The sequence below is a fragment of the Crinia signifera genome, chromosome 8, assembly GCF_055691185.1.
Source record: "Crinia signifera chromosome 8, ASM5569118v1, whole genome shotgun sequence".
Lineage (NCBI taxonomy): Eukaryota > Metazoa > Chordata > Amphibia > Anura > Myobatrachidae > Crinia > Crinia signifera.
This window is the reverse complement of record NC_139224.1, coordinates 157,161,915-157,182,379: the sequence shown is the minus strand read 5'-3', so window position 1 is coordinate 157,182,379 and position 20,465 is coordinate 157,161,915. Positions and strand designations below refer to the sequence as shown.

Here is a 20,465-nt window from a genome sequence, read left to right as displayed (position 1 = left end):
GCAACCTGGCATTTCAACAATGGTTACATCCAGGGTTGAACACGGCACTGACCAGGGTTGCTGTGCAGTGTGAACGAGTAACCCGGATCCTGTTTACACTATGGAGGAGGCAGCGTTTGGAGACAAAGGGCTGCCTCCTCCCCACCCCCCTGATGATACGCTGCCGCTCCTCCCCACCACCGCCTGAGGTCAGTGATCCGGCTCGTTGCCAGATCGCTGTGCTAGCTTTCACAGGGAAAATGCGGGGACGCGCACTGGGGTGGACCAGTGTCCAAATCCCAGGTGTGACCCAGCATTTGCGGTGTGAAAGGGGTATTACACACACTGGGCCTAATTCAGTCCTGATCGCATGGCAGCGAATTTGCGGGCTGGCCGATTATTGATAAGACTGCGCATGCGTACAGCCTGGAGGCCATCCTGTGATAAAATCCTGCTTATATTTTTATTGCTGGCCATACGCAAGTTGACTGACAGCATTTGGGGGTGGTTACCGGCCGTTCTCTGGGAGTGTCAGAGAAAACCGAGGTGCGCCCAGGCGTTGTAAGTGCAGTCAGGTGACATCAGCTCCGTCCTTGATCAGCCTGCTTCTATCGCAGCCACCCCAGGGCTACACACAGACTGCACACAGTGGAAGAATCATCAGATGCTGAGCAATTGCGAATGTATTTGCAACTACTCGCAGGGTTGGGATATTTGTGCAAGCTTATCGCAGGTTTACACGGGGCGGGATTCCCTGATCGCAGGGCTTCAAAAATTACCAGCCCAGTGCTCAGGTCTGAATAACCCTCAATGTCTAGTTAGACTCCAAAGTTCAACAGTCATTAAGTCAACATTGACAAAAACGTTGATACACTAGTCGACAGTGACAAAAGGGTGGCACTTTTTTGGGACTATTTTATGCTTTACCATCCCTGTGGAATCCAGTGGGAAAGGTGAAGTGTGCAGAGCGTAGAACACTACACTAATTGGGGTCCACACATGCTCAGATGTCGACATTGACACCAAAAACATCATGAAAAAACTCATGTCGATTCTCTAAGCTTCAAAGGTGATAAAATGGAGAGTGATAAACAGCCAGCCAATCAGCTCCTGTCTGACATTTTTCAAACACAGTCTGTGACATGGCAGGTAGGAGCTGATTGGCTGGTCGTTTATCACTCTCCATTTTATCACTTTTGAAGCTTAGAGAATCTGGCCCATGGTCTGTGAGCTGTCTCACACCCATAAATAAGGCATGCACCATATAATACCTGGCATTGCAGTAAATCTTTATCAGTGTGAATGTTTGCTGGGTTATACGGGACAATGTACATGAGAATTCTGTAGTCATTACCTTACAGAGCCCAGATAAGGGTTATAGGGAAGAACAGAGCAGGTTTATGTACATTGTGTCATAAGCTGTCACAGATAGGGAGGACTGCACTGATTATATCTGCTCAAGTAGCTCAGAGGTTACAGTCTTTACAGCATAAAAAGAATTGCCTAATATTGTTTTTTTCACCAAAATTCCGGGTTACACGCTGGGGAATTGGTCACCCTCCCCAGGGTACATATCTGTACCTGTTATATATATCTGTCCAGTCAATGTTTATTAGCAGTACGGATGGTGCAATGGTTGGCATTACTGCCTCACAGTACTGAGGTCATGGGTTCGATTCCCACCACGGCTCCAACTGTGCGGAGTTTGTATATTCTCCCCGTACTTGCATGGGTTTCCTCCGAGGACTCTGGTTTCCTGCCACAATCCAAAAATATACTGGTAGGTCAATTGGCTCCCAACAAAAATTAACCCTACAATGTCTGTGTGCGTGTACATGTGGCAGGGAACAGATTGTAATCCACTGGGGCAGGGACTGATGTTCAAATAAATATATGTAAAGCGCTGCGGAATCTGTGTGCGCTATATAAGAAACGGTAAATAAATAATAAAATGTTTACTTGTTCCCACCTTGGCTGTTCCACAGCAATCTAAACCTAATTCCCAGTATACAGTACCTGGCCAAATAAAGCAGATTCTGATGGTCCCTGATTCCACTGCCCTGTTTTCCCAGGTTAATCCCTTTTGTACTGAAAAGGGAAATTTGGGAAAGCAGGGCAGCTGGGGGGTCAGCAGCAGGACTGGTCAACAAAGGGCAGATAGGCACCGGCAGAGTGTGTGTATGGGGTCAGCAGTAGGCACCGGCGGCGAGGGGGGGGGGGCATCTGGTCATCGATGGGCGGGCACCAGCAGGCTATTAACTGCGGATGTGTGGGCAGCGGGAGGCGCCTGCGCAGTGGCAGACTCCCCTGTCTGGGTAGAAAAACCTGTGTAAGAGCCGTTTCCAGGGCTTGTTACCTAGGATTAACTCGCTAAAACCCATGCTTGGTTCCCGGGTAGGTCACCATTCCCACTAGAAATATGCAGGCTCTGATTTACTCTGATTTCAAAGCAGGATCTTATTGGCTTTCAACTGTCAACAACTGCCATGTGATTTGGGATAGCCAATAAGATCCTGCTTTGAAATCAGAGTAAATCAGAGCCAATCAGACCCTGCACATCTCTCATTTCCACTGATAAATATTACGGGTCAGTTTTGCGCTCACGTGCAAAAACCTAGGATTTTTAAGTTGGTGGAAAAGGGGTATAATCATTACTGGAAAACAGGGACATTTGACTAGAAAAAGTCTATATACAATGGGATTGTCCCTAGAAAAGTAGGGATACCTGTCAAATATGAAAAACATTCAGATAACTTTACCAGTTGAGTGATTTCCCCATCCCATAACCTGAAGGGCCAGTCCCTGTCGCTGGCATCTCCTTCCACTGGTGAAATCATGTCACAAGGCTGAGCAACTGCATGGATTAATGACTTTCCAAGCCCCCAGCCACGAATCATTACCACGCTGGGACTATGTGGCAGCCCACAGATGTAATTACACTGCCCTGTACGCACAACAATTCCGGATCTCCCATTACTGGAAAACTCAGTTTTAAATTCACTTAAAAATATATTATTTTGGAATATAGCAGGAGGCTTATCTGCCCGCCACAATAAAAACAACAGAAGGGTCTCTCACTAATGTTGGGTATTCCCCCTCCCTCCCACCTCCCCCCATACAAGGACTTTCTGAGCTGAAAATGTGCATTATTGCCTTTATATGTTCAGAGAGGATAACCACACGGCTGGAGCGCATCTAATTAATACTCTGTGACAGACAGGAATTCAGGCAGCTACAGTGGCATGTGAGGAATCCTGTTTATTAGACAGGGGGCTGTTTCTCTGCAGGATACTTGGGGGAAACCGTTTCACATCCAAGTAATGGACATGCATCTGACAGATGCGGACGCTGTTAGTTGGGCACCAGTACAATGTTGAAGAACGGATTCCAAGTCCTGCCGGGCAGATTTAGTGACTGGAAGCTTTTTCCCCTTCAGCCGGAGTTCAACATACTGTACAGCCTAACACACTACCCACTGTGCCCCTTTATGGACACATCTCAATTTATAATAATAATAATAATTATATAGCACTTTTCTCCAATAGGACTCGCTGTGCTAAGTCACATTAGCTGCCTCCTTATAGATCACAATTGGTTTCCCTGCCCAAGGGACTGCACGGATGGTGTAATGGTCAGCATTACTGCCTCACTAATTCTATTCCCTCCATGACTAACTGTGCAGAGTTTATATATTTCCCCGTGCTTGCGTGGGTTTCCTCCGGGTACTCCCACAATCCAAAAATATACTGGTAGGCTAATTGGCTCCCAAAAAAATTAACCCCTAAAAGGTCTTTGTGTGCACATGTGGTAGGGAATATAGATTGTAAGCTCCACTGGGGCAGCGACTGATGTGAATGTTCAACTATACTCTGTAAAGCGCTGCGGAATATGTGTGCGCTATATAAGAAACTGTTAATAAATAATAAATGAATGAATATGCTCTTCCTGTCCACTTTCTTCAATAAAGGAATCCCAATGTCATTTAAAAAGGATACACACAGATAAAAGTAACACGGTACGGTATGCTGGTATCCGATCATAACATCCAGCTTCATGTCAAAACAGGAAGAGAGACTAGCTGGAATCTATAAGGGGTGGACTTCCACCCCTTATAGATAACCCCGTATAGATAACTGCTCTTCCTCCTCAAACCATAATAGGTACCAAAAAACACAGAGGTAAGAACCACTTCCAAAAACAGTGAACATAGAGATGTTACCATTTCCTTCTGCTAGGTTCCACAGGTGTTTGATGGTGGTGCCTGGTTCACTGGAACCACTGCCTGAAGCGGGTTATCTTGGCAGCACATAGGAACCTCCTCACCAACGCATTTCGACCTAAATGGTCTTTTTTAAAAGGTGTAATAAAGGAATTTTTATCCTACTTATATACCAGGTTCAGCCAATTATTGGTAAGGTTCGCTCTTATTAAATGAACGAATCCAAAATATTCCCCAAAATACAGCAATCATGAGGTCCTGCATTCATGTGTAGAGTTGGGCAGGTGTGGCAAATTTTTGGCGCCATTTTGTTTTGATAAGTTTAGACCTCCCTACAAACGCTGTATGAGACTCCTTCCTATAATACACCGAACACCACCGCAAATACTACACGACCCCCTCATACGCCCACTTCACATACCACCAGGCACAAATTCCACAGCTTTACCTTCCTCAGGTCATCGAGGCCGTACTCCACCGCTGACGTGAGAACTTCCAGAGCCTGCGGACAACACAAGCTTATCAATTGCAATTACTGTCTATTATGGGTCTGTAAAGAAAACTGAACTCAGAAACAAGTAAAGTACCCACAATATAAAAAGACACAAATATAAAATGTATGAAAAACATCTCATAGAATATATGCAATTTCTTTTTCTATTTCCACTAATTGCTATGGTTATTGATGGTCAGTGGTTTTAGGATGAGAAGGGATCTCTCCATTATCGTATATATCGTACCCGCAGGAGTCAGGACATATTCATCAGCCAGGCAGGTTATTGCGTTTCCCAGTGTAACAAAAGGATTGCTACCAGCGATGACATTGTTACAGCCGGTGGAGGTTGCCCTACTGGAAGGTGACTCAACAAAGTGGTGGCACAGGTTGATTATCCCGTGTACGGGTCAAAGGGTCAACAGTATAAAGGATGACACTAAAGGTCGACAGGGCATAGATCCACACATGAAATAGGTTGAGAGGCCTAAAGTTGACAGGGTCGGAAGGTCGACAAGCAACAGTCAAAAGGTTGACATGAGTTTTCCTTTTGGTACCGAACGTCGTCATAAGTCGACATGGACACGGTATCAGTGTACTGCATCCCCGCGCATGGCTGTTTGAGTACACAGTACCCCGCTGCAATCGGCACACTATTCTATTCTCCCTCCACACCCTAGTGGATGATACGGTATGAAATACAGACGGTTTTTGAAAAAAAAAAGTGAAAAACCTCACCTTTTTTGACTGTCGACTTTCCCATTGTCGACCTAATGCTTGTGTTGACCTTCCAACCCTGTCAACCTTAGGCCTGTCATCCTAAGAGTGATGTCAGCCTTGCCCCCGCTCCCCTGACTTGTTGCCTCTCCGGGCGTCTTCCGGAGAGGTGAAAGTTAAAGTAGGCAAGTATGCCTTATCCGGATATCTGTTATCCAAATTATTCTGAAAACTGGGGACGTGTAAGGTAACTGGCACTACTGGGGACGTGATAGGTAGCTGGCACTACTGGGGACGTGATGGGTAGCTGGCACTACTGGGGACGTGATGGGTAGCTGGCACTACTGGGGACGTGATGGGTAGCTGGCACTACTGGGGACGTGATGGGTAGCTGGCACTACTGGGGACGTGATGGGTAGCTGGCACTACTGGGGACGTGATGGGTAGCTGGCACTACTGGGGACGTGATGGGTAGCTGGCACTACTGGGGACGTGATAGGTAGCTGGCACTACTGGGGACGTGATAGGTAGCTGGCACTACTGGGGACGTGATAGGTAGCTGGCACTACTGGGGACGTGATAGGTAGCTGGCACTACTGGGGACGTGATAGGTAGCTGGCACTACTGGGGACGTGATAGGTAGCTGGCACTACTGGGGACGTGATAGGTAGCTGGCACTACTGGGGACGTGTAGGTAGCTGGCACTACTGGGGACGTGTAGGTAGCTGGCACTACTGGGGACGTGATAGGTAGCTGGCACTACTGGGGACGTGATAGGTAGCTGGCACTACTGGGGACGTGATAGGTAGCTGGCACTACTGGGGACGTGATAGGTAGCTGGCACTACTGGGGACGTGATAGGTAGCTGGCACTACTGGGGACGTGATAGGTAGCTGGCACTACTGGGGACGTGATAGGTAGCTGGCACTACTGGGGACGTGATAGGTAGCTGGCACTACTGGGGACGTGATAGGTAGCTGGCACTACTGGGGACGTGATAGGTAGCTGGCACTACTGGGGACGTGATAGGTAGCTGGCACTACTGGGGACGTGATAGGTAGCTGGCACTACTGGGGACGTGATAGGTAGCTGGCACTACTGGGGACGTGATAGGTAGCTGGCACTACTGGGGACGTGATAGGTAGCTGGCACTACTGGGGACGTGATAGGTAGCTGGCACTACTGGGGACGTGATAGGTAGCTGGCACTACTGGGGACGTGATAGGTAGCTGGCACTACTGGGGACGTGATAGGTAGCTGGCACTACTGGGGACGTGATAGGTAGCTGGCACTACTGGGGACGTGATAGGTAGCTGGCACTACTGGGGACGTGATAGGTAGCTGGCACTACTGGGGACGTGATGGGTAGCTGGCACTACTGGGGACGTGATGGGTAGCTGGCACTACTGGGGACGTGATAGGTAGCTGGCACTACTGGGGACGTGATAGGTAGCTGGCACTACTGGGGACGTGATAGGTAGCTGGCACTACTGGGGACGTGATAGGTAGCTGGCACTACTGGGGACGTGATAGGTAGCTGGCACTACTGGGGACGTGATAGGTAGCTGGCACTACTGGGGACGTGATAGGTAACTGGCACTACTGGGGACATGATATGTAACTGGCACTACTGGGGACACGATAGGTAACTGGCACTACTGGGGACAAGATAGGTAACTGGCACTAAATATGTGCAAGAAAATGATTGCTTAGCATTTAAATTCAGTGTCTGAGATAGTACACAAACTTTTTCTTTCATGTTTTGAAAGCCCAGATCTGGACACTCGGAGATACATTTACTAAGATAGGAGTTCTATTTAAGATAGAATGTTGTCCATAGCAACCAATCAGTCTATTTATTTAGCACCTTCTGGAAGATAATAGATAGAATCCATTACAAGAACTCCCATCTTAATAAATTTTGCTTTGCCTCATGAACACATCAGCACAGAGTGACCATGCTGCACTAGTATTACCAGTGCAGCTGAGATTCACTCTGTGACCAGTACAAACAGCCTTTTCCCTGTGCTGCAAATACAGGGTTAAAACATGATAACCAATACATTCGGGTGGGTGTATGGGTTTCCTCGTGTGTTAAACCTCCAGATAGTGCCCTTTCTCCTGGGCCAATTACATACCTACCGACTGTCCTGCTTATCGTGGGAAGGTCCCGGTTCTTTGGGACGTTCCCGCGTCCCTCCCAGGGCCGGCAGTGTCCCGCGATGGAGGGGGGCAGTTGGGAGTTCCCCCGTCACACATATGAATAGAAGCACCTCATCTATTCCTGCAGCCAGAGGGGCTGGGCATGCCCCCACAGTGGCGATAAACGGGGCGTAGCCTAGCGACAGTGCTGCAAGTACAGGCCATGCCCACTTCCAACTAGGCAACGCCCCCAAATGTTGCCACGCGCACTGTCTCTTCTTGACGAGATGAAAAGTTGGGAGGTATGCAATTACCCCTCCATTCTTCAATGTACGAAGGGGCTTTACCTATTTGAATTGACAGCCACAGGAAATTAGCTGTGGTATAAATTCCATGGCTAATTGAATTCCCCCATTAGCTCTACCGACCCAGGTAGTCTACAGTGTGCAACCGCCACTCGAATTATCCGACCCGGGTAACGCTAATAGTAGCAAATAGCTGGATCATCCGTGCTTGAAGATGATGTCATCTCTAAGCGCTGACAAAGGGAATACCTGGCAATAACCCAGGCCTACAAGACATTTTTTCCCTCAGCACCTGTAAATAACCCAGGCCTAGTCAGCAGTGTGGACATTGTTTCAAGCAGCTGTGAAACAGCTTAAAAGCTCAATAACTCAGGTTGGATACAGATTTTAGTGTTATCACACAATTATTGAACAATCTGAAGTATTAGGACATGTGACATGACCTCTGTGCAACCGCATGATGATCCCCCCTCCCCCACCTACTATTTCACAGACATTTATGCAATGTTTTGTTCCTCTCTAACATGGAGCAATGCCTGCACGTCCCCATACAGAAGGAGAGTACATTCGGAAAAATCACTGTTTGTCCTCAAGTGAACACAATTGCAGATGGTTGCACAACCTCGGTGGAAAATTTGTGAAAAACTTCCGATTAGGCACAAAAGCGGGTGCACCAGCACAAGTTGTGTTTTACCGCAATCCGGTGGATTATGCAGTTGCCTTATAACTGTGCCGCACTGAATATGAAACCTCCGGCGGTGATGAAACAAGTCAAGTGTCAAGTGTGTCGGGGTCAAAAACGCTGCGTTGTATTGAATGTATATGACCAGCTTCAGTCATCGGGGAACTTCCGTCAGCCTCATTTTGTAGTTTTATATTCACAGTTTGCAACGGAATACGTTAGTGCTACACAAATACATGTATTATATAATGGTCTCCTATTTACAGGGCAGGTAGACAATGCGAGCTGAAAGAACATTACAGATAATCCAGCCTGAACCTCGGGGCCTTTGTTGATGCAGCAACATTTCTAGTGAATTGTATTATATCTATATTAATGTGGATAAATAAAATAATGGGTAGTTGTATATCTCAATAAACAGTATTAATAAATTAGTACATCTCTGTTAACAGTAATAATAATAATAATAATATTTATAACCTAGAAATGAAGAGGCCGAAACGTGTTGAATATATTACTATCTGCAGTTATGTGCAGATCTGCATATCCTGTAATTCCATCAATGAACACTTGTTACGCAATGCTTATAAGGGAACTATAATTACGCCCTTACAGGTGCAAGTGGTGAGGAAACAGGGTTGCACTCATAGTTGTGTATCTGAAGCCTGTGCAAAAACCACACAAGATACAACTCAATTCTGGATCAGCCTCAACTGTTTTAGACATCTGCTTATTGGCCCGGTTTTTAATACCAAGTTTTTCATACGGTGGAATTAATCTATTCGCGCCGTAACCTTTCTTCCTACCTAGCTTTTGTTTTCAGGCCAAAATGCAGCGATAATATTTCTATGGCGCGGTAGAACTTCAGGTCTACAGATACTAGATTATAGATACTTTTTAAGGCCCCGTGCAGCCCACGGTAGACTGTAAACTCAAGACTTTCCTGTTTACTCAAGCATTTCCTTAATTGTTCCTTTAGTATCTCCATTTTCTGTGGTTCATAGTTTCTGTACTGTATAATGCTCATCTTATCCATTAACTGCCTTGGAGAAAGAACGATTTATAAATACAATGATTATTATTATGGTTATACTCACGATTGCACTGTTGAGCGTCACGGTATTGGTGTAGATGAATTCTATGACTGCCAGGAAGACGTCAGGCTGAATGTCAGCCAAGATGAAGGGGACTTGGAGCTCGTGGAGGGGCTGCGCTGCCTCTAGCTGATGGGTGAACATTGTATGGAATACCTTGCAGCGGCAAGCCAGGACACACCGATGTGCGTGGACAACCCTCCGTTCCTTCCCCACCACAAATGAGACATCGCTGGAAAAGAATAAATCGAAGAGGATTCCACCAAACTATCTCAGGAAACACACTAACATATACACAAAATCTTAGAACGTGACCAATAGTCACATGTCCTGTATAGGTGTGGCTATCGGTTCAGATGCCATCGATGGTGATAAAGCAACTGGCCATCGATAGTAATAGACTATGTGAGGGATGGCCATTGATGGTTTATCTAAGAAGGATTTTGTCAGAAAGAGTGAACTAGAATAAGGGCCTCAGTTCCTGCTGGAGCCTACTGAAAAATAGCCCTGGTTTTATCTATCAATAGTCATCCATTATATTTGACTGACTGGCCAGTGGGCCAATCAGATTGTGGCGGCGGAGCTTCATGGGTGTCGGGGCGGGGCTATGCTCCGTGTGCCGGCACTTTGAAAAAAAAAAAAAGCAAAACCATCTGGTTCTCCCCTATTGATGCCAAAAGTATTGGACATCAGCCATAAACCAGGATAGCCATGATTTTGAATCATCGATGGCGATCCCTAGTTCGGTATGCTTTACGCAGATCTGGAATATTACATATATCTAGAATCCTGCCATCTCTGTACATATTGCCCCGCTCCCCATAACCGCCAGACACATCACATGGTTCTCATGTAGTTAGTCCCCAAAAAATTCATACAGTAGTGTTGGCAGGGGACACAAACCTATTTTCCTGCTATGGCATCTCTGTGTATGACTAACCATCTACACATCTGTGGCATGACCCATCGTGATAGAGGACAGAGATACTTTACCATCATTTAACGGTAACAACCTAGAGCCCACTTATACCCCTTTCAGACAATCCCGGGTTTTTTCACATGAATGCACCCAAACCGGGACTAGCGTATGTCGGAAAGGGTATACCTGGGATTTCATTCCCGGATACTGAGCACCTGCAATTGACCAGGGTTTTTCCCGGTATTTTACTCCCGGGTATAATACCCGGCTTATGTCTGAATGGTATTATCCGTGTTTTTCAGGTTTTAAACATGTGATGTGGCTTTTTTTTGTGGCCGAGGCGCCTTCTGATGAGGTCATCAGCTGCAGCCGAGGAAGACGCCTCAGGCACATGTGCGGAGGCGCTTGCAGAGGCAGTGGCTGCATGTTGCTCCTTTGCTCCCTTTGCAGTAACAGAGTGCAGAGTCCTGTGGGAAGTCAGGTGCCATGGCACAGCATTGGAAGGAAGAGGAGGTCAGGGAGCTGTTACATGTGCGTGGAGAAGAGGAGATCAAATCTCAAATCACAGGCACTGTGAAGGATGCCATATTGTGTGCAAATATTGCAAAGGTCCTTGGCCATTTTAATGATGAAACGCTTGAAAAGTCTGGCTTATGTGTGAAAGGGGTATACCCAGGTTTTTCCCGGATCTGAGGTGTAGTGTGAAAGGGGGTCTGTTACTAAAATCCCAGGAGTGACCTGGGCTGAAAATCCCAGGTAAACCTGGCCCAGCAACGGGCTGCGCCCATGGGAACGCCCAACATTTCATGAGCATTCCCATGAAAACACTGGACACATGGAAATTCGGCGATGACGCAGCTGCCCGCCCTCTTCCCGTACAGGGAGCACACAAACCTAACACAGCAGACAGATTGTCTTAGATTTGCGTGCACCTTGGCAACCATCAAATCATCTCCTCCCGCACGCATGCTGTGAATCTATGTTTATGCTGAACAGCCATTTGTATGCGTGCAAGGGATCTCAGCCTGCGAGGGCGTCGTTAAAACTACACACAAGGCTGCAAATTTCACAGCTTTGCATGTGGCCTTGAATAAGATCCTTGGTTCCTCCTCTACCCCCCCCCCCCCCCCCCCTGAACAACAGGGAACCAGAAATGGGTCAGGAGAAGGAGGGGCCAATGTGCAAAGTAAATTACAGCAGAGAGGATGGTTGGAGGCATCTATGGCTATGGGTCATTGGCTCGACCCAATTTAGGTCGACATGCATTTGGTCGGCCACTGAAGATCGACAGGCCTTAGGACGACACCCAAAATAGGTCGACATGGCTAAGATCGACACAAGCATTTTGTCGACAATGGGAAGGTTGACAGTCACAAGGTTACCTTTTTCCAAGGTTTTTTTGTCCTGAATGTCGACATAGTTGACACGGACACCGTCTAAGTGTACCGCTGCGCTCGCCATGCTTCGGGCACACTAATTTACTCTCCAACCGCACTGGAGTGGATGGTAGCACATGAAATACCCCCATTGGCACAAAAAAAATGTGAAAAACTTTTAAATGTCGACCGTATGCTTGTGTCGACCTTCCAACTCTGTTGACCTATTTCAGGTGTCGACCTTTTGACTGTCAACCTACAGTATACCCTTAAGGCACTGTCAATGTAGCAGGTTTCCCCTGCCTTCTACTCGGAGCGAGGGAAAACTTGAGATGCCGCCAAATGCAATGTGCTATTCTGGAAAGCCCCATCGCATCATTCCCTCCCCAAACTGTCTACATTTCCCACCACCTACTGGCATTATTAATTCTCCCAGAACTGGTTCCGCTCATTACTGCGGTGCCATACACAGAAATGTCAAATCTCAGAGCCGTACGGAAGCTGCTGCAGATTTCTGCCACTACACAGTCAGCTGAGTCTATGCGGCTGCGCGGTTACTATCAGCTTGTTAGAGGCTGTTATCATATCCGCATGCTCTCTATGTCAGATCTATTCTAGGCGCACAAGGTTTGTTTGAAACTACTAGATCTTTGTGTGCACTCATCTCAAGATAGGCCACAATTCTGTGTACACTCCCCTCAGCAAACGTATGCGAAGTACAAACGAGTAGCTGCTTCTTCCCTGGTACTTTGTGGTGCCGCAGAGTCACGTCAGTAAGCTGGTCTCATTGGAATGCGCAGTTCATCACAGATTTGGTCGTTGTTCCTGAATCAAGCCCACACTGAGCAATGTGAAGCGATGATAATTAAAAGGACAATTCCAGCATTCCAGCTGTAGAGTCTCCATAAGACTGAACCAAAGGGGGGGGTAGATCGCACCAGCTTATAATCACAATATCGCCGAAGAGGAATTATAACTTCCAATACCGTACAATCAGCAAATTAAATATTAACAGCACTTACTGTAACAAGGGTAAAACCAGTGATAAACTAATCACTGAAGGTGCACACACAATACTATTACAGTCAGTTTTATCAAGCTGTGATATACTCATGTAGCAGAAGATGCAAAAACAGAGGGTGAGATTTAATAGGATGAGAGATTCAGAAAGTGAGAGATTTGGTGAGAAATCTCCAGTTTTTTTTAAAGCAGCAATCATTTACACTGCAAAATCAAACTGGTTTTTCAGTGTAAATGATTGCCGCTTTAAAAAACCCCTGGAGATTTCTCACCAAATCTCTCACTTTCTGAATCTCTCATCCTATTAAATCTCACCTAGAGTGTGTTATTTTATCACTGACCCCTATGCTGGATAGGGTATCCAGATCATAGGTCGGAAGTGTGGAGATCAGGCATTTCCAACCTGCGGCCCCTCAACTGTTGTGAAACTACACGTCCCATCATGCCTTGCCACATTTTGGCTATTAGGAAGTGCTGAAACTATAGCAAGGCATGCTGGGATATGTCGTTTCACAAAAGCTGGAGGGCCGTAGGTTGGACATGCCGGATCTAGATCGTCAATCGGTTAACACCAAAAGGCCAACATGCACAGTGAATGGGGAAAATCATTTACGTTTTCTTAAAAAAAAAAAAAAAAGAACCTTGTAGAAAAAACATTGGCTAATGATGGCGGTCACAAGAAAGTTTTAGACTCAGGGGTATTAAGCCTGGAGAAGAGATAAAACTGAAGGTGATAATGTACCTGCCAGACAGCTCCCAACTGCCATTTTTCAAAATCAGCTAATCAGCTTCAATTTTATCTCTTCTCCAGGCTTATTACATCTTCCCCTCAACCTGAAAGATCTATCATCTGCCATCTGCTTTCTGCGTGTACAGAACTGTTCAGGGATTCATATGCTGGATTAATGGGGCTGATGGTACTTCGGCCCCAGGCCTGCATATAGAAATAGGCCCACCAGTTACAGACCACGATATGCTAGGCAGGCTTTGGACGGGTTTACTCATTTACCTGTATTTTCTGTAAGAATAAATTCATTTTCTAGAGGTCAGCATTGATTTACTAAAGTCTGCGCAGGTGCCATAATCCAGGCAGATTTCAGCAGGATGTGTTAATTGAGGGATCATTGAATCAAACTAAGTGATTAGAGCTGGGGAACTGAGGAGCAATGCCCACTATGCTAACCCTCTTTCCGCCAGATTAGGTAATATAAAGATTCAACAACTCAGTATGGGCAGAGACTTCAAATGCCCCCCCGAAGCCCTGCATTGCCACATTCTAGTAAATAGTATCTGATTAGTAATTCTGAAGCTATGGACACAGCAACTTAAGTGCCACACATCAATCAACAGCCAGGACACACAAACTACTGCGACCCATCAACTAGGTTACAGCACCCACCACAAAATGCCAACAAACAGCATACATTATCACCAGGTCGCATCCAGGGACCATGGAAAACTGTAAGCATGGCAATGGGTGCCATGATATAAAGGTGCCCGTTCTACTGTTAGCTGTTCGTCCACTGTTTTCTCAGTTTAAATTTGATTTTCTGGCTTTGCTAAGGTGAAGACCAGGGTCATAATCCTGGCACTCTTCATTAGGAGGTCAGGGGTCAGTGAGTGACTGAGCATTGGCTGCAGGACACCTGAACCCTCCTCTACTATTCTTTATTTGGACCGCAGAGCCTGGCCTTTGGAGGATTAACCATCAATCTGTAACATTGGTAATTAAACATAAAATCTCAGGTACGACCCGGCGATGTCAAAGTGGTATCAATAAGTAATAGCAATAACTACGGACAGGCGGTATCATGTACAGACATCAACAGAGCCTCTAAAACAGTGGTCCTCGACCTCGGTCCTCAGGGACCCACAACAGTGCTCGTATTTCAGGTCACCCGGCAGGTGCACAGGTGCACTCATTATTCACTAACACATTTTAAAAGATCACAGGTGGAGCCAATTATTTCACCTGCGATTCTGTGTGGAGACCTGGAAAACGTGCACTGTTGGGGGGGGGGGTTCTGAGGACCAAGGTTGAGAACCACTGTTTTAGAGGCTTTGTTTATGTCTTTACACAATACTGCTGGTCCATAGTTATTGCTATTTCTTATTGATACCACTTTGACATGAATGATGTGCATGTGTTACCAAGCATAGAATCTCTCTCTCTCTCTCTATATATATATATATATATATATTAAGTACTGTACATACAAATTTACACAAGGGACCCAACTATTTTGAGAGCACACCACAAACACGGACACAAGAACTGCGTCATGTCACCGAGCTGTCACAAACAGTCACTTTCTGCTGTTCCGCTGGACGCCCACGCTTTGCTCTAAGTTTCAGTCCTGTTCACCTGACAACTTCTTGTGGTTGCACCAGCAACGTTTTAACAAACAATAAGCAGAATTTCATTCCCTGCACTTAGATGGATAATAAAAGGTCAGAACTCTGTGGGTCTCCACCCGAAAAGTTAATGATCTACTGACAGCAAAGGTCTTGCATGAACTGTAAAAAAAGTTATAGAAGTATAAACACTCAGTTATTTCATGTGTATTACTCAGCCTTCCATAAAACTTAGGATCAAACTTGCTGTTGAAACTTTCACACACTTTAAAGCAGTGATTGGGAACCTTTGGCCCTCTAGCTGTTGTTGAACAACACATCCCAGCATGCCTGGCAACAGTTTTAGCATGGCCAAATAGCAAAACTGTAGCAGGGCATGCTGGGATGTGTAGTTGAACAACAGCAGGAGAGCCAAAGGTTCCCCATCCCTGCTTTAAAGGCCCATACACACTGGGCGATTTTGAGCTGAAAGTAGCTCAGTTTTGCCGTTTGAGCTGCTTTCAACTCCAAATCCACCCAGGGTGTACGGCCCTGCGATGCGAATCATTGTCAGCGACCACCCCTCATGTTCTGGTATTAAGTCCTGCTATGGAAAGCTTTCCACCCTGGGAAAATTGCTTGGATGGGCAAAAATCGCTCAGTGTGTATGCCCTGAGTGATTTTCAGCCCACTGCTGTTCCCCATCATCGCTGTCCATACACACTGGGCAAAAACGCCCAATGTGTACGCACCTTAAGGGAAATTTAGCAGACCAACTAAAGACTATATGAAATGGGGATGTTCTGCAGCACATATTTATTATTATTAACTATATTTATAGTCCAAAGGTCAACTTTATAAGTGACATTTCTATGATGCCGTTGTCTGCGCATCATATATCAAATGAATGGTATGTTCTGTAGATTTGCAGAAAAATATTAGCGTTGTAATTGGTTGCTTCAGAGTTATGGGCCTTATTCGAGTTCAATCTTTCAGACAAAATCCTTCTTAGATGGACAAAACCATGTGCACTGCAAGGGGGCAGATGTAACTTGTGCAGATCTAATTAGATTTGGGTGGGGTTTTACTTTAAAGTGAGATCTATATTGCAGTGTAAAAATAAAGCAGGCAGTATTTACCCTGCACTGAAACAAAATAACTCACCAAATCTATTTCTATCTGCACATGTTACATCTGCCCCCCTGCAGTGCACATGGGGCCTTATTCGAGTTCACTCTTTCAGACAAAATCCTTCTTAGATGGACAAAACCATGTGCACTGCAGGGGGGCAGATGTAACTTGTGCAGAGAGAATTAGATTTGGGTGGGGTTTTACTTCAAAGTGAGATCTATATTGCAGTGTTAAAATAAAGCAGCCAGTATTTACCCTGCATAGAATCACCAAAAAATCACCAAATATATTTCTATCTGCACATGTTACATCTGCCCCCCTGCAGTGCACATGGTTTTGTCCATCTAAGAAGGATTTTGTCAGAAAGAGTGAACTCGAATAAGGCCCATGGTTTTGTCCATCTAAGAAGGATTTTGTCAGGAAGAGTGAACTCGAATAAGGCCCTATGTGTCATTAACAATGCATCACCATTGTGCTCTGGATACTGTGACAAGATGGTGAACGGTGTGTGCCTGCTGGGTGACCTGCTAGTCTCAAAACTGTGACAGTTATTTGCAGACACCCAATAAGCAGAGATTTTATAGTAAAGACATAAAAAATTCAACCAATAAGAAGGTGAAAAGGGATAAAATGTTCTGCCCGGTTGCAAACTGGACAAATTAGCTAGGTATTATTAAACTTTATTTATAGATAACTGGTCTGCAGTGCCAAACAGAGGACAAAACAATAAAACAATACAGGATAAAACAGTACAATACAGTAGACAAGAGATAAATAATGCAACTATCGGCAATGATGCAACGGCGCAAATGTAACAGTTCAGCATAAGCTGACACTTGTACCTATAAGCGTGGGAGCAGATAACAGATCTACGTCATCTGAAGAAACGAGAGCTACAAAAGGAGTAGAGTCCAGAAGCAGAGCGCCCATGTAAGAGAAGTAAGTAATTAGGACAGTAGGAAGGAGGGCCCTGCTCATGGAGCATACATGCCTACCCTCCCACAAGCTGCAGGCGGCTCACGGGTTTTTGGGTTAGCATCCTGGAGCTGTGGAAAGGTAGGTGAGTCTCCAGCATCCTGTCGGTACCTTGTGAAGTGAGCAGGATGAAGATGAACGCATTGAAACTCCTGCAACACAGTATGAAGGGATGGGGATAAAAGATGAGGTGGTCATCATTTAGTCCTACCCATGGCGGCCCCGCAACACATGGGAATTTCTATATTATGGAGGTGGGGCCTAAGGACATGACAGTCCAGGCACGCCCCTAAAGTGGCATGATGCGTCAACCCCCCCTTCCCGGGAGAAAGAAACTGAAAGCAGGTGACTAAGTCATGGAGCTTACAGTAGGGGTGGCCATCGGTGCAGTCACCATCGATGGTGATACTGCAATTAGCCATCGATAGTAACAAACTATGTGATGGATAACTATCAACAGTTTTAGCTATCGATAGTCATCCTTTGTCGTTGAATGACTGGCCTGTGGGCCAATCAGAACGTTGGGTGGGGCTTCAGGGTTGTTGGGGGCGAAGCTATGTTCCACTTGGGTGGGGTGGGGTGGGGTGGGGTGGGGTGGGGGGGAGGGACATTGGTTCTGCTGTGACATCGATGGAGGGGAACCATCTGTCATAAACCATCGATGATTTTGAATCATTGCTGGTCAATGGCCATCCCTAGCTTACAGCCTAAAGTGAAGGCCCATAGCAGCAATACTGGACTTGCAGTTAATAAGATTAAGGCACATTTATGCAGAAATTCAGAAAATTCTAAATTTTCGAGTACTACTGTATGTATCAAAAATGATGCCCTTGCTGAATCTGCACACATTATATGTTGTATTGCGCACACAATATAAATGAATGCAGACTCGTTAGGACGAAAACGAGAGAATTAGTTACACGTTCATACACTGAACAGCTTTGCAGACAACTATGAAAAATGTGACTTGGAGGTCAGAATATACAGGTCGGCGTTAATAAAATACCAATGTGGTAAAAGATGCTGCTGCTCTGACACCCTTGGAGAGTGGCAACTACACTATGAACTGTCCCACCCCTTATAGACAGCTGTGTGACCCTCCCATCACCAGGGCTGACTGCTGGTAACTGCTGACGTAATACCTGCCGCAGGTGGATGAAAGGTATCGGCCTGAAACATTTCCACCTGCAATGCAAATCTTCTGATGTGAAGCCGGCTGTAGCCTTCGCAGAACTCTAACCACAAAGATGGTCATGAATGCAAATAAAAAGGCAGGGAAGAGGAAGCGCGCGACGGACCGTCAGAATTAACTCCTACCCTCACTGAGAAGCCTGGCGGGGACAGATTTTGGGTAACACCCGTCTAGTTGGGCCACTGGTGGTTTTATTTTTCATCGGCCTGATACAATGGAAATATTTTTAAAACAGTAGTCATTTTATTCAGCTATAATACGGAGTCTAATTTGATTTTAACATAGACAAGGGGATATTGATCCTGTCCTAGACCCCAATCATTTTAATCTCTTATAGTTTCTATTCGTGGCAATAAGAAGTGAAGGCTCACCCAATTATATAAAAAACAGCGGCTCCAAAAAGAGCTTGAAGTTTTGATGTGTAAGGGAAGGAATTGCTAATGAGACCACCTTCTTTCTGACCATGCATGTGCACTGTCCCCCCCCAGACTACAGAGCCGCTCCCCTGCACTGTCCCCCCCAGACTACAGCCACTCACCTGCACTGCTCCCCCCCAGACTACAGCCACTTACCTGCACTCTGCCCCAGACTACAGCCACTCACCTGCACTGTCCCCCTCCCCCCGACTACAGCCGCTCACCTGCGCTGTCCCACATAGACTACACAGCCGCTCACCTGCACTGTCCCCCCCAGACTACAGAGCGGCTCGCCTGCACTGTCCCCCCCCCCCCCCCCAGACTACAGCCACTCACCTGCACTGTCCCCCCCAGACTACAGCCACTGGACTCGCCTGCACTGTCCCCCGCAGACTAGACACTCACCTGCACTGTTTCCCCCAGACTACAGCCACTCACATGCACTGTCCCCCCCAGACTACACAGCCGCTCACCTGCATTGTCCCCCCCAGACTACACAGCCGCTCACCTGCACTGTCCCCCCCAGACTACACAGCCGCTTACCTGCACTGTCCCCCCCAGACTACACAGCCGCTCACCTGCACTGTCCCCCCCAGACTACACAGCCGCTCACCTGCACTGTCCCCCCCAGACTACACAGCCGCTCACCTGAACTGTGAATTGTTTATCAGACCCCTGAGAGCAGCGGTCAGAGCTGAGCTGTTCCCCGGCAGCGGGACTGAGGCTCCGGAATGTAGCGGGGACTTGGCCATTGTGGAGGGGGCGGGGGGCAGCTCCCTGAGCCCGCAGGAGACGTGTGATCGTTACTGCAGGCAGCGGCTCAGTCGTGCAGAGTGTAGGCCCGGCACCGCGCTATCCTCCAACAGCAGCTCTGCAACAGGCCGGACCCCCCGACCGGCACCCGCCCCCCTCAGGCCTGACCTCCCGGACCGGCACCCGTCCCACCCCACACAGACGGGATCTCCCGTGTCCGGCACCCACCACCTCCACCCCGGCTGCCGCCGTCTCCCAGACCCCCATCCCGATTCCCCCCGCACGCTGCTTTCCTCCCCCCATTATACTAGTGTCCGCCCGCTCTGTTACTGATCCCGCGCTGCGACCCCCAGGTGGTCCCAGTCACTGGCAGTCATCATTCCAGCCGGGTGTGAGAGACCTGACCCCGGGTCACTATACTCCCATAGCTGCATAGTGTCCCTGTCCTGGCCCTCAGTGTCCACTTCATTCCCAGTGACAGCCTCATGTCTGCATTACTATTTCCTATATCATTACCCATGCCACCTTGCAGCAGCAGTGCAGCACCTCAGGGTGCCATTATCAGCTCATATGTATAATGATCCATGCCACCATGTTTGGCATTTGTAGACCCCTGGGCATAGCATGTATTGGGGCCCCTACCGATCCTCCAGCGGTAGGGGTGGGGGAAGCTTTGATGTCCCGCGGGTGGTAGGGGATATTATATCAACCTAATTAC

The 20,465-nt window shown here is 46.9% G+C and overlaps 1 protein-coding gene across 1 annotated transcript in view; it reads right to left on the bottom strand.

The window, feature by feature from the left end:
• Positions 1-19,895, bottom strand: part of BTBD19 (BTB domain containing 19) — a gene marked incomplete at its 3' end in the record, with an annotated part of 48,416 nt that extends 28,521 nt beyond the window's left edge. Inside the window, exons 1-3 of the mRNA XM_083157487.1 lie at positions 19,643-19,895; positions 9,635-9,863; positions 4,647-4,700 (exon numbers count right to left, since the gene is read on the bottom strand). Of these exons, the coding sequence (XP_083013613.1) occupies positions 4,647-4,700; positions 9,635-9,863; positions 19,643-19,746 (387 nt within the window). The remainder of the gene's footprint in view (positions 1-4,646; positions 4,701-9,634; positions 9,864-19,642) is intronic.
• Positions 19,896-20,465: the final 570 nt, after the last annotated feature.